Genomic DNA, 14,497 nt, shown 5'->3' with positions numbered 1-14,497 from the left:
AGGGTTTACAGAGAATGGTCCGAAAAAGAAAAAACATCCAGTGAGCGGCAGTTCTGTGGGCGGAAATGCCTTGTTGATGCCAGAGGTCAGAGGAGAATGGCCAGACTGGTTCGAGCTGATAGAAGGGCAACGGTGACTCAAATAACCACCCGTTACAACCAAGGTGGGCAGAAGAGCATCTCTGAACGCACAGTACGTCGAACTTTGAGGCAGATGGGCTACAGCAGCAGAAGACCACACCGGGTGCCACTCCTTTCAGCTAAGAACAGGAAACTGAGGCTACAATTTGCACAAGCTCATTGAAATTGGACAATAGAAGATTGGAAAAACGTTGCCTGGTCTGATGAGTCTCGATTTCTGCTGCGACATTCGGATGGTAGAGTCAAAATTTGGCGTCTACAACATGAAAGCATGGATCCATCCTGCCTTGTATCAACGGTTCAGGCTGGTGGTGGTGGTGTCATGGTGTGGGGAATATTTTCTTGGCACTCTTTGGGCCCCTTGGTACCAATTGAGCATCGTTGCAACGCCACAGCCTACCTGAGTATTGTTGCTGACCATGTCCATCCCTTTATGACCACAATGTACCCAACTTCTGATGGCTACTTTCAGCAGGATAATGCGCCATGTCATAAAGCTGGAATCATCTCAGACTGGTTTCTCGAACATGACAATGAGTTCACTGTACTCAAATGGCCTCCACAGTCACCAGATCTCAATCCAATAGAGGATCTTTGGGATGTGGTGTAACGGGAGATTCGCATCATGGATCTGCAGCCGACAAATCTGCGGCAACTGTGTGATGCCATCATGTCAATATGGACCAAACTCCCTGAGGAATGCTTCCAGCACCTTGTTGAATCTATGCCACGAAGAATTGAGGCAGTTCTGAAGGCAAAAGGGGGTCCAACCCGTTACTAGCATGGGGTACCTAATAAAGTGGCCGGTTAGTGTAGCTCTCTTTCAACCTGTTTACATGACAATTGTTTCAGAGCTCATCTACTTACTTGTTTCTTTCCTAGACAGAATCACCTATGGAGCTAGTGTACTGGTACCTTTTCTAACTTAGAAAGTTTTTTTATAGATCAGTGCCTCAGTGTTCCTTTTGTATGTATGCTTATGTCTCCTAGAGCCCCTAGTCAACCTCAGCAGATGGCAGCTCACACTAATAGGTAGGTTTCTTCCTATTAAAAGGGAGTTTTTCTTCCCCACTGTTGCCGCATGCATGCTGGGTGTCAGGAACTGCTTTAAAGTCAACAACAAAATGTAAGCAAGTATCTACTGAGGCTAGATGTTCATCCAGGGGGATCGTGTCCCGTAAGTTAATGACTCAATGAAGTCAGATGGTTTCTTTAGACAGAAACTGATCAGACTGAATTGTCTCTGTAAAGTGTGTTGAGATGACATGTGTTGTTAAGTGGCACTACGTATATAAATAACTGAATTGAAATGAAACCTGTTTTTTTTTTCTTTTGCAAAAAACACTAATTATTCAAAATCCCTTCCCTCAATAAAGTTTGACCGTAAATATAAATGGGACAAAATCTTATTAGGCGTGCTTAATGTATACTTTTAGAGGGTCACTAAAATAAAAAGGCCTTGATAACTTGTGTTTTACAGCAGGCACAGTAATAATGTGCAATCAGAATTCCTTGTGAGTGCACAAACAATATTCTCTATTTTAGCAACTCATTTGATTTACAAATTTCTAGCAGCTTGTTGTCCCTGCGGCAAACAGCCTTTCTTCTCCCCTCCCGGCTCCCTGACTGCTGGAATGACTTTCCATCCACATTTTTAACAGCAAAGTCAATGCTTATATATCATCCATACATGAGTCTGGAAAATAAATAATGTGTTTCCCCCCCAGTTCTCCCAGTTGAATTATCGTCTGCCAAAACTTTATTTCCATGGTCCTTGGGGCCTGAGGTTTTGTGTTTGTTTTAATATGTGAACACAAACAATCAAAGTAACCCTGAAAGGAATGGAAATCAGCGCATGAGAGAACAAAAACAACTTTATTAGGGCTGAAAGGTTTCATGAGAAGATGCTGAGTTTACCAGGCTGGTGCTTTATCTACAATAAAATGCCATTTCTTTCTTCATCTGTACGATGTACCAATTCAGACTTTGAGTTGCATGTCTTCAGTTTCATTTCCTGATAGGGTTTGTTGTCACTGAGTATTTGTGTGTATTATGTGTACTTCTAAGCTGGAAAAAATTTAAATCTAAATAAGTAATGTTTTCTTAAGATAAGTGCATTTTTCTTGAATTGGAGACACTTAGCCAATGGAAAAAGACAATTGACATTTAAAATAAGAAAAAACAAAATGCATGTTCTTATTTCAAGTGCATGTTGTCTTAATAGGATCTTATTGTAAGAATAAAAAACCTTCCTATTTGCCTGCTCAAATTGATGGTTAATGCATTTAATTTAAGCAATGTCTACGTATTTCTAACTTGTTTTTGCAGTGTATAGTCTTGCAGTAATCGTGCAGTAAAGTTAAACAAATTATAATTGAAAACTCACAATGCTCCAAAGATTTTTAGTGTGAAACTGTCAGTAGAAACTATGGTAGGAAGGTACTAAGAAGTACTTTGGCACTTTTCTGAAGGGGGCAAAATTTATTTAGCATTATTTTCAGGTAGTTGTTATTAAACTTAGGGTTCAAATTGTGTATAACCTGTCATAGATTTTTAAATCTGAGATTTTATTTTCAGCAACAAGGTAGATGGGGTGATAATTCTATACTCAAAGTGATATTTTCATGTTTTCTATTTGTTTTTATTTCAAATCTTACATAATTGACTTTGCCTTTTCACTAAATTCTCACTATTTATAAAAATACATTTACCCCCAAACGGTTTTAAACACAAATAGGTTTGCAGAACTGATAGACGCACACTGCAAAAAAACTGTTATTGTAACGTTAGATAAATGTGGTGCTATGAAGCGTTGTCTATGAAGGCACTGGATACAAACACATTCTATTCTTTCGCCCTTTTTCTGAATCAAGCCTTTCTTTATACCCATGCTCTTGCAGTTCTTTGTTTGTTGTTTCTGTTTGTAATGTGACAAAGTGCAATAAACTCAAGAATTTCATCTTCTGGAAGGAGTCTTTTTGACTCTGCAGATAAGCACAATATTGACCAATCTTTTGGATTTCTCCACACTCTCTGTAGGTTATACCCATCAAGAGGGATATTGGAAAGAGACACAGTCGTAAAGTCCTTTAGTCGTCTGTGACAGCCGCACTTTGGCCTCTGATGTTTTTCTGCTTAGATCAATTGCTGCATTGGTCTGCCTCTTCACATACATATTCATGGTTCTGCAGCAAAGTAGCCCATTGAAGCATGCATCGATGGTGCTTATGCAGAATTTAAGACCGTCATTTGGCTCTGGACAGAAGCGCAAGCTGCGACATAAAGAGCAGCTTCACAGTTTAGTTGATGACACCAGCAACATTTTAACAATTTAATGTCAGTGTTCCCATGGTCCAAAAGCCTTTCAGAGGGGTGATTAACATAAAATGCACATGCATATATGTGAATCTTTTGTTTCTGTGAGCTCTCACTGACATTTATAATAAGAGGTTTTCGATTTTTAGCTTTTAATTTAGTTTGATGTTTGGAATCAGAGTCCGTGTTTTTTTTTTTATGGGAGTAAGAGGAGCTGTGATTGCAGGTTGGGGTGTCCGCTCTAAAGGCTAAATATACAGTTTTTTTTACTACCTTCCTCGTTGTTGTAAATATGTTATTAACTCATCTTATTGCAAAGATTGAGAGCTAAAGGACTCTTGATTTCTATGTTGTGTTTTTCACCCCCAAAAGAGAGAAGAAGTGCAGAAGAGCTTAGACATATTTTTACCGCTTCTTGCCAGACAGGCTTGAAGATGTTTGTGATTTTTTATGCTTCGGGGGCCTTCTACTTAAATAGGCTTGTCGATCACTTCCAACCTCTCTCAACACCCACCAAGAACCCCAGCTCATGACAAACAAAACAGCATGATTCCTTTAAAATAGAATAGAGCTAAAAGAGCTAGAGCTTTAAAATAAAAAAAAAAATGATGATCATATACGAATGCTGGTGAAGATTCTCAGTCATTCAGGTCATAGTCAGTCAAAAAAAAGTAAAAAAAAATAAATAAATAAACAATCCACTGGACTTTGTGTCCAAGTTTGAAGACTTTTAGCCTCCCATCCAGGAAGCTTTTTCAATTCAAAATGTCAGAAATAGTGTTTCTAAGCCGAAATAAGGCTTTGTTTTGGTCCACTCTATAAAGCCTTGAAGTCAACGCTATTTCTGACATTTTGTTTGTTTTTTTAACTTTTTTTCATACATGTAAGTCAAAATTAAAAAAGCACAGGGAATTTTATATATATATGGAATATTTAAAATAAGTTTTTAATGTCACTGATTTAATTCCAAAGATTCCCACTGGGAGGAGGCTAACGGGTGACCCAGGAAAAATGGGATGGACTTCTGTACCTTCAGCGCCACAGGCTTCCCCCAGAGGATCTATAGAGGAGGTTCATTGCCAGAGAAGCTGTAGACAACAAGTATTTCAATTCAATTCCAAAATTAAAACTCCATTTAGAGGGATGCTTTAAAGTCTTTATCTTCTATTTAAAAGTTTTGGAGCTTAGCTCAGAAAATATCAGTGTTAACAGAGGGCGTTTCAGTTCTGCAGTTAGCTTTGTTCATTAATGCAATGAAGACAATTGTAGAAAAAGTAAAATAAAGTGCAAAATAATACAAAATAGATTAACAAATTCTGCATTATATTGCAACAGTATGGTGCTTGTTGCTAACTGAAAAAACACACTAAACTCATTGAATAAAAAGTTTAAAACACATGCCCTCACAACATTCAGTAGCTTAAAAGTTGGGAAAAAAATGCAAAAAGTCTTTATATTGTTTTGTTTTATGACATGGAGCTTAGCACTGTCTAGAGAGGCATGATTTAGGATTCCTTTCCTAATATATGATTTAATTACATATAATTGATGACTGAAAATAACAGAAGCCCTCTTATACTTCTTATCCATAAGGTCTTAAGATGGGCCCAATAATATTGGAGAAGACCTCGACTATGCCCATTATATGATACTCACTGAACTCAAACCCAGGATTCTTAATTGCTCTACATAGATGGGTCTGCTGTCTCTTATCTTCAGCTTAACATTACCCCACAGACTGCATATGGGGTTTGGCATAGTCTAATTTGCTGGCCACTGTTTTTCCTTCCACTTAAAGGTATAGTGGAGGATGTTCTATTTCCGGGAGGATCATCAAAATAAGTGGTCCTCCTAATTTAGACAGATTTTATTTTATTATTTTGTATACACAAGTGTAAACAAAAAGAAATGTTGTTAAGAATGACTAATTGTCAATGATTCTGGTGGTATGTTTATGTAAGGCTATCCTACGTGCTCATCCTTATTTCTACTTAGCGCTGGTGAGTCTAACTAGTGGAAAAATTTGCAAATCTTCTTTTGGAAAGTAAGCTTGTATGAGCAATGCAAACAGCAACTTCTAAACAGTGCGTGTATGAGGTGAAATTGGCTCATGCACGCTCTCATATGCGTTTATTAGGCGTTCCTCCTCGGGAGTGGGTACAGGGTTATGCATGTGCATTTTTTTTTTTTTTCAAAAGTTATACCTTTAAATTCCCATGTGTGAGCTTAGCTTTAGAACTATTTGAACTTCCAGCTTCTCCAGCAATGGCCTTCTGCAGATAAATCTCCTTGTAGATTGTGATACATTGTGATCCCCATCATTGTGTAGATTATAACACCAACATGAAATGGGCAGTCCATCTCTCTCTCTCTCTCTCCCTTTACACACAGTTCTGCGAAACAATTTATATCCAAATTTGGCTTATCATTAGCTGCATTCCATGATCACCTAAATAAAGTAAAACTCTTGAAACATATCTAACTCCTTGGATAATTTAATTATAATTATACTTCAGTATAGCAGACTAAGGGCGAAAGCTGAGGTACACCTTGGAAAAAATGTCAGTACATTGGAGGGACACTAATGCACACACGCTTATACTGTACCTAAAGTCCACATCTAAAGAGTCACCAGTTAACCAAATGGTCACTTTACTTGACAGTTGGAGTAAGTTGGTGTACCAAGAGAGAACCCATGCATGCACCTGGAGACCGTACAGAAACTATAAACAGGGAGTTGATTTTAGATGTTCCAAACTTGGACTCTTTGTCACCTTGCAGCCCAAACTATGCATATTTCATAATGATTATTTTCAATTGAACCTATAAAATACATTAGACCTATTTGGTTGGTTTACAATCTAATGGGATACAGTGGCACATCTTTGTGAAGCCCCTAAAACATGAAGATGGTTGCAGGTACCTTCCACAAAAGCCTTTTGGAGGTATGAAGAAAGATAGAGAGAAGTACCAAAACTCTTCTTTTACTTTTAGTGAAAGACAGAGAGCAGCAGAGAAAAAACTAGAGGAGGAAAAGGGGGGAGGGTAAACACACCCAGACAGCTAGAGCCACGTCTGGCAGAAAGAACTGATTAGGCCAACAGAAGGGAAACAGAAGAGGGAGGGAGAGAGGAAAAGCATGAGAGCATAGATGCAAAAAAGGCAGGAAAAAAAAAACAACAAAAAAACACCACAGTGTAAAAGATGCACAAGGAACAATAACGCACTGTGTTGGTGAAAGGGAGCTGGTGAGAGCAATGAGAAATCAGGCAGACTTTAGTCATCGCTGCTGCTGAGAAGCAGTCCCCTCTCTCCGCTCCATCTCTCTCCGTGCCAGCTTGAACCGAGCCTCGGTATGGTCTAGGGAAATGGGTTTGGGGCTTTTGATTCGGATTTGCAACTTTAATGCTGTAAGAGTGGATTTGACCGTGCTGTTATTTCTGATTGAACACAGTGTGCGACGCGGAGACTCCTGCAGCGCCTGCTCCCTTCCCTGCAGCCGCCGGCTGTGTTTGGGCTATGGTCCTGCCTGAGAACCGGGGCATCACCCAGATGAACAACTCCGACTGTGTGGGAGGGTAAAGGCAACAAAAACAGCAGCATGGGAGCAAAGCAGATGAAATGGTAGGACGCGCTATTTCTTTTTAACATTGTGATTATTCTAAACATTAAACGCCAGCAGCCTACAGGCTGCTATTGTTATCAACAAGGCGCGTGTGCATGAGAGACAGAAATACACAGAACCAGGCCTGCATCCAGAACAACCCACTCTCTGGAATTGCATGTGGATTTTAATTATAGGCAACTCATAATAACTGATTTTTATCACAAATGCAAGCGTTTATAACCCAGAGAAACCCAGAGAATTGCTGCATGTTTACATTGCAGTGGACGTGGGTGTGTCCCTCTATGTGTCTGCAGGAGATGAGCCTTCATTGCTTAGCAACCACTAAAGCAGACCTGACCACGCTAGATGTTTTATAATAAAACTACTGCTACAGTGCATTGCTTTCATACTTTAAAGTGTATTGCTGTTCTGTTTTTTTTAAAGTATTTTATTACATGTCATATGATAAACCAGCATGATGCACTGAACTGTAAAGCAGAAGGATGCTTTGTTAAACCACGTTTTATAACATTTAATAAAGTGTTTTTTATATATATATTTTTACCCCCTTTTTTTCTTATCTGAAGATTGAAACTTTTGCTCATTGCAAAAATAGCCAGATACTGAATAGAGGTGATATCTGGACTTCAATCTCCTAGGTTACACAGAAACTCTCAATTTGATGGACACTGAGTGGTTTATTCTATAAACAGAAATGCTTTAAACTAGACATTTCCTCTGACCAGTGAGGAAAAAGTTTGCTGTCAAATGTTTGCTCCCTTAAACAGCTTTTGTCCCAGGATTTAGCTCTGTCCATTTTCCTATCACCTCTGGTGTCTTTCTGTTGACCACTAGCCATCCTACAGCATGATGCTGGCACTACCATGTTTCACACTGTCTTCCAGGTGAGATGCAACGTTCACTTTAATTCACTGATTGCATTTTGACGTTAGGCCAATAATTACACTTTAGTCTTATCTGATCAGCGCAAGAGTATAGCTTTGCGGTGAAAGTTGGTGGGGACACTCTTAGGATGATGGCTGATGGACCTACAGTTATTCTACACAAAGCCTTTCAATAGGCTTTGTATTTTCCAAAAATAAGCTAAAACATATATTTATTGAATGCTTTCCTATTGTTGAGATGACAAAATAATCAAAATACACTGATATTTATATTTATAGATAGACATTCACGTATATAAAAAAAGGATGAATAACAACCGTTTCCGATGCCAACAGCAATATATAACGCCTCCCTACTATGTACACAATTTCAGCTTCATTCAGGCATCCATCAATCCATCCAGAAAAATGTGGATTGATTGATGGACATTTTTCCTTTCAGCTAAATTAGTGATTATCCTTTTTCAAAAGCAGAAAAATGTAATTGAGACATTTGCCCCACATATTGCCAAAAGCTATGTATTGAAATTATTGGTGTGGGCATGTCCCCACCAGTCCTTTAGAAAGTTACACCTGTGGATCAGAGCATCTTCTGCCACTTTTTTTCTGGGAGTAAGCTACAAAGAAGGTTTCTGTTGGCTTTTTTCTTGTCATTATTTCACATTGGCTTGATTTTTGTGGACAACTAAGTGTTGTTTTTTTTCACAGTATCTTCCAGTTCAGCTGCAGGTCTCTGCATACAGGGCTACCATTAGCCTCTTATTAATGCTCTTCCTACCTGGCGTTTCAGTTTAGGTGAAAGTGCATGCGTTGGTATATTTCAATTGTGCCAACCTCCTTTATCCGTATACTTTACATGTCTTGGGTGTTCTGTAGTGTTCATGCTGTAGTTCAATTTCAATAACGTTGAGGGCTCACAGAACAGCTGTATTTACATTGAGATTATAATGCATGCATGCTGTACTTCTGGTATTTCTAAGATGTTAAGTAAGATTATGGTTTCTAAATGATGAGATGTGACAAAAGTTTTATGAATAAAAATCCTATTGCAAGACAATATTAATGAGAGTTTACTGACTTCTTTGATTTAAAAAATACTTTGAAAGTGTAAATCAAATGTAATATAAGTAAAAATAAAAGTTAAGTTTAAATTAGGCTTACCAACATTTCCTTAATAATTATAGTAACATATGTATTACTATAAAAATGTTAAGAGCGGCTGTGAACTCCATAAAATGTTATTATATAGGCAATAAAGCACTTTTAGCTGCATATTAACATGGTGATGAACAAATATGCAAGCTCAGTAATTTCCCCCTCAGCTTATTATGTTCTATTAATCTGTTGGTACTAAAGCTCATCCTCTGCAAATCCCATGCAGTGCCTAATCTTTGGCTCAACCCATATGTTCCCGTTTGAAATGGTATTTGCTCTGTTTGTGTTTTTGTGTCAAAGCTGAGCACAGAAAATAATTTTTAAACCCACTGCTTTTGGAGTAATAGAGGCGATTCTGAAAGCGTTTTTTACATGCAGTCAGAGAGCTTGCAGGGGCCAACAGTTCCTTGATCCGCTTCGAAAAACACTTAGGGATAATTAAAGTGGCATCTGATAAGATGCTCACTTCCTGTTTTTATGTGACCTCAAGTAATGTCTCTGAGAAGGAACATGAAGGAGAAAAGAATCAGACATCCTGGTTATTGACGGATTTGTTTTACCGTAGGAGGCAACGCAAGTATAATATAATTACAACAATACTACACAGAATTCTCACAGAAGGTGTCATTTTCTCTAAAAGAAGGAACTGGACTGAGAATCACAAATTGTTGCAGAGGCTCCTTCTGACATTTTATAATGACAAACTAAGATTTTGGCATAAAGTCTGTTCAGTTTGTTTTAAACAGCTTAGACAGAATGAAAACCAACATTTCTGCTTAATTGTTTACATTTCATTCATTAAAAACTTAAAGTTGTGGTGGTGGATGTTCTTTTTCCAGGTGGATCATCAAAATAAGTGGTCCTCGTAACTGTCAATCATTGTGGTGATATGTTTATGTAGGGCCATCCTACTTGCTTGTCCCCAGTTTCACTTACCAGTGGTGAGACTAGCTAGTGGCAAAATTGCATATCTTCTTTTGTAAAGTTAGCCTGTATAAGCGATGCAAACAGCAGTTTTTAAACAGAGCGTGCACGAGGAGAAATGGGCTCCTGTATGCATTTCCTCTCGGGAGTGGGTACAGGGATGTGCATGTGCATTTTTTATTTTTGTTGTGGAAAGGGCAAGTCTTTTAAAAAATTTGCAAAAATCCTCCATTATACCTTTAATAATTCTGGTTGTATAATTAAACTTGTCACTAGTTAGTAGCTTGAACCATCCAATGTGTCTGAGGTCAGGGAATTCGCCGAGAAGTTTAATGTTTACTGGCTTTTATTCATCCCAATCCAAGCAATGATGTGTTATGGATCATTATGTTCCTAGGACACCCCTTTCAATTTGTATTTCCAATATTAAATCCCCAATGACCCTCAATGACTGAATACTGTTGTGCTTTTAATTTTTTTAATGATTGTTTGTTAATAAATGGATATGATTGATATAAATGTTTTTTATTACCAAGGCAAAAACACAAGGAGCACTTATGATCAACGAGGACATTATATATTTAACCTCTGCTCTTTGCCTACATGCGAATCTGTTTAAAACCTGAGCATTAACCTCTCAGCGGCTTCTTTGTTCAGTTTCTCATGCTGCTGCTGATTCCTTTAGGCATGTTTCCAGTTTAGCTGAAGATATCACAGGAATGTGCTGGGTTAGTCTATGCTGGAGCAGCGTGAACTCTAAAGTGACAAATGTTTGTTCTCTGTTGTGATGTTTGCTTATGTTAAGTAATGCCTGCAGATAGGCATAAAGTCTGGTCAACTGAGGTCTAAATCTAGCTGTATATTGATGGGAAGAAGCATTTTTAACTGTGAAAATAGAATCCCTCGAGGCATTCCTTGGTTTCTCTGTAAAGCTTTATCCCACAGCTAAGCCACATTTTTTTCTTCTTTTTAACATTTTTTTTCTTCCCAGCAGCAGGGTGTCAAATTCAGATGGCTTTTTTATAATGGGTTTTCAGTGCTGAGTTTAGACCTGTTTTTCCTTGTTTCTGCAGGGGCCTTTGGATCAGCCAACCAGGATATTAGTTGTTCCAAAAAAATGAGGCAGAATATCAGAGGAGATGAAGCTTTTCCCTCTGAGCAATAATTGGTTGAACAGACATTAAAAATATGACAAAATTTATGTCCAAAAAGCGTCTACATTTGGCTGAAAAGTGAAAGGTGAACAGCTGTAATTTTCAGCTAATTGAAAAGACATTTGAAACTGGAATTTCAATATCTTTTATTAGACTGAAGTGGGACAAAATAAGGCCAACCAAACACAGCACACTTTTCAAAAACTATTTCTGGACTAAATCAAGACTGTGACGGACAAGGATGACCAGATTGAGCCTAAAACCAACATCTTCATGACGTTTGGTGTTTGGGCGGGGTTTCTATTTTGGCTCCTTAACTCTGGATGTTGCTTGTAAATATTAGACATCTTAAGTTCCCTGTTTTTGAGTTTCTTTAATAAAACAACAACAGCAACACATCTATACCCAATGGTTTCTATTTTAGTGTAAATTGGGATGGGGCTTTTAATGGTTTCGTTTTATGAATGTTTAAATATTATCATTATTTATTTATTTATTTTTTAATCTATGGGATAATGGTTTACCAGTTTAGATAATGAATTTGGCTGCTGAGTTCCTAATGCTTAAATTATAATGAGATTACCCCGCCCCAAAAGGCCTCTATTTACAAATTAGATGACAATTGAATTTGATTTAGGGGATTAAAGTAGAGGAGGTTTGTACATGCAATGTAAAAACTGAACAAGTAAAATTAGAGGGCAGATAGTATACCTTTGCAAGACAGCATTTAGTCTTTTATGGTCATATTACATTTATAAATAAACAGATTTTTCCAGGATGGAGATAATTTCATGATTTCATTCTCAACCTGTAGGTAGTAAATATAAAGCGCAGTTATTTACTGTTGTTGGTTTGCCTGATCCATTCATTCCCTCCTGCACGTCCTTACCGTTTGTTTCAGCCTTAGCTCTGCCAGCCCTGCCCACTCTCCCAAAGAGGAATATGTTATCGCCCAGTCCGCTGAGGCCCCTACGGAAGTAGTCCCACATCAGCCTGATAACCAGGGGGAAAATCAGGAAGACAAATCTGAGCCGTTAGAGAGGAAATCTGTCCCAGGTTGGTCCTTTACACATTAACTTTTGTAGAGCCAAATATCATGCATCATGCACAAAAAACAGTTAAACCGATTATCCCTTTCTCTTCCTATCAGAGAATGTGTCACTCTGTGGATTGTGTCCCATGCTTGGGCATAATGGGCAGGAGGAAGAAAAGTCCTGGGAGGAGCAGCTGGATGCCCACCAGGAGCAGCTGGAAAAGGAGATGCAAGAAGCCAGGAGGATGGTGTTTCGGCTACAGGTAACTCTATTTGATAAAACTGCTTAGTCTCAGTACAGAGGTACAAACTGTGGGGCCAAAATGAGACTGCCAAAGGCCTCTTGGCTCCCAACTTTACCTTCCCTGCCCGGGCCATGACCTGATCCTGATCCACTGAGAGCACTGAATGATTTCATCTCTCACTGTCTCCCTCTCTCTCTCTCTTTCTCTCTCTCTCTCTCTCCCTTGCTCTTGTGTCCTTAGTGTCTATTGTCCAGATTTATACAAAATATTGTTTCCCTTAATACTAGAATGGACACACAAACATGAGCAGCGACATCATAGTGCAAAAAAAAAAACAAAAACACCCACTGTCTGGTTAGCATGCTTTCTTTCCTTAGGGAAGGAAAGATTATTTATCAAGCATATTTCATTAGCAAGATAATTCAAAGTGTTGTACATAAAAAAACATAAAAGGAAAACAGAGAAAAGTCCATTGCAGTGGCTTAGAGGTAATTAGATAATTAAGGAATAAAAATGATTAATTAAATGATAAAATATTTAATAACATAATAAAATGAATGAAAGTTGGACTACACATTTTAACTAATAACTTTACATAGCACAGTCAAAGGTCACTCTAAACAAATGTTTTTTTTTTTTTTAAGACTAAAGCTTCTTTACAGTTTTCTGGGGGTTTTTTTCCATATTAGTGGAGCATGCGAAAAAAGTAATACTTTAGTTCCGTTTTAATTTAGATTAAGAATATTTTGATGCATCAGTTTCTTTTATGCATTTACCTAAGACTTGAATGGGTCCATATGGTCACCTGGTTACATGTAACATAGAGGTGTGTGTCATCTGCATAGTTTGGGTAACTGAAGTTGCTGTTTATTATAATCTAAGTTAAAGGGGAACTCCGTTTTTTTTTACATTGGCCCCTTGATTTTACGTTATTACATCATGTTCTACTCACCCATATATAATAATAATAATAATATAAATATAAATAAAAAAAAACACGGATGTCTGGGGAACAGTGATTCTCCTACATGTTATGAATGCCTGCGTACCATAAATGATAAATTATGAACAGTTCAGCTTGTGCCTTCAAGTCGTTGCCCACAGGAAGACGTTACTTGGATATAACCTAAGGGAATCTTCAGAACAGCTGCAAATGACACAAAACTCATATGGGTGAGTAGAACATGATGTAATAACGTAAAATCAAGGGCCCAGTGTAAAAAAAATGGAGTTCCCCTTTAAGGTTAGCATGTAGATATTAAACAGCGCTGTGGAGCGCCACATGTGGTTTTGTTGTCTCTGATGAAAACTTACCTACTGACACAAAGAGGTCCTGTCCTTCAAGGAGTTAAACCAGTTAAGTACTGTATCAGAAAGGCCGGCCCAGTTATCCTGGTGCTCTAGTGAAATGGACTGATGAACAGTGTTGAATGCTGCTCTAAGGTCCAATAATATCAGCATTGTGGTTCCTTCATAGGAGACATTATATGGTTGTCATCAAACACCCTGAAGGGCGTTCTCTCTACTGTGCTGAGCAGGGAAGCCAGACTGGAAGACATCGAAGCATTATGTAGCACTGGTCTTTTCATTCTGGGATGTTTATTTGACACTGGCCATGTGATCCTTTCATTGCTTGTATGTCATTATTTTGCGCATCCTTAAGGCAGCAGTATTCTGCAACAACTGTGAGTAAATAGGACTGCTATGTTGAGAAGAAGCAGACAGAGTAGATGTGAAAGAGACTTCTCTCTTCAAATGAGAGAATGAAGATTTAACCAGGACCTATTGCCTAAGATGACTTAAAGCCAAAAACAGACAAGGAACTTCTGCCAAATGGATCATTTCAACAAACCCTGACAGCCTGTCAAGGTCATTCTTTTGGTTTCTGAACGTAACGCCACTAGGCTTTTGCATCATCTTTCTAGACAGGATATGTGAAACCTTTTTTTTAAGAATGAAGCAGTTTGGCTTTTTAAAAAATATATCTTTTCATACAAAAAAAAAAAAAAAAAAAAAAAA

The 14,497-nt window shown here is 38.1% G+C and overlaps 1 protein-coding gene across 1 annotated transcript in view; it reads left to right on the top strand.

The window, feature by feature from the left end:
• The first annotated feature begins 6,544 nt into the window (after positions 1–6,544).
• LOC107090002 (dixin-A-like) overlaps positions 6,545–14,497 on the top strand; it is a 19,231-nt gene continuing 11,278 nt past the window's right edge. The window contains exons 1-4 of the mRNA XM_015383120.1: positions 6,545–6,808; positions 6,910–7,079; positions 12,102–12,256; positions 12,351–12,496. Of these exons, the coding sequence (XP_015238606.1) occupies positions 7,057–7,079; positions 12,102–12,256; positions 12,351–12,496 (324 nt within the window). The 5' untranslated portion in view covers positions 6,545–6,808; positions 6,910–7,056. The remainder of the gene's footprint in view (positions 6,809–6,909; positions 7,080–12,101; positions 12,257–12,350; positions 12,497–14,497) is intronic.

Source organism: Cyprinodon variegatus, unplaced genomic scaffold (genome assembly GCF_000732505.1).
Source record: "Cyprinodon variegatus isolate N-32 unplaced genomic scaffold, C_variegatus-1.0 Scaffold14, whole genome shotgun sequence".
Lineage (NCBI taxonomy): Eukaryota > Metazoa > Chordata > Actinopteri > Cyprinodontiformes > Cyprinodontidae > Cyprinodon > Cyprinodon variegatus.
The sequence above is the reverse complement of the archived record's forward strand: the minus strand, read 5'-3'. Positions and strand labels throughout refer to the sequence as shown.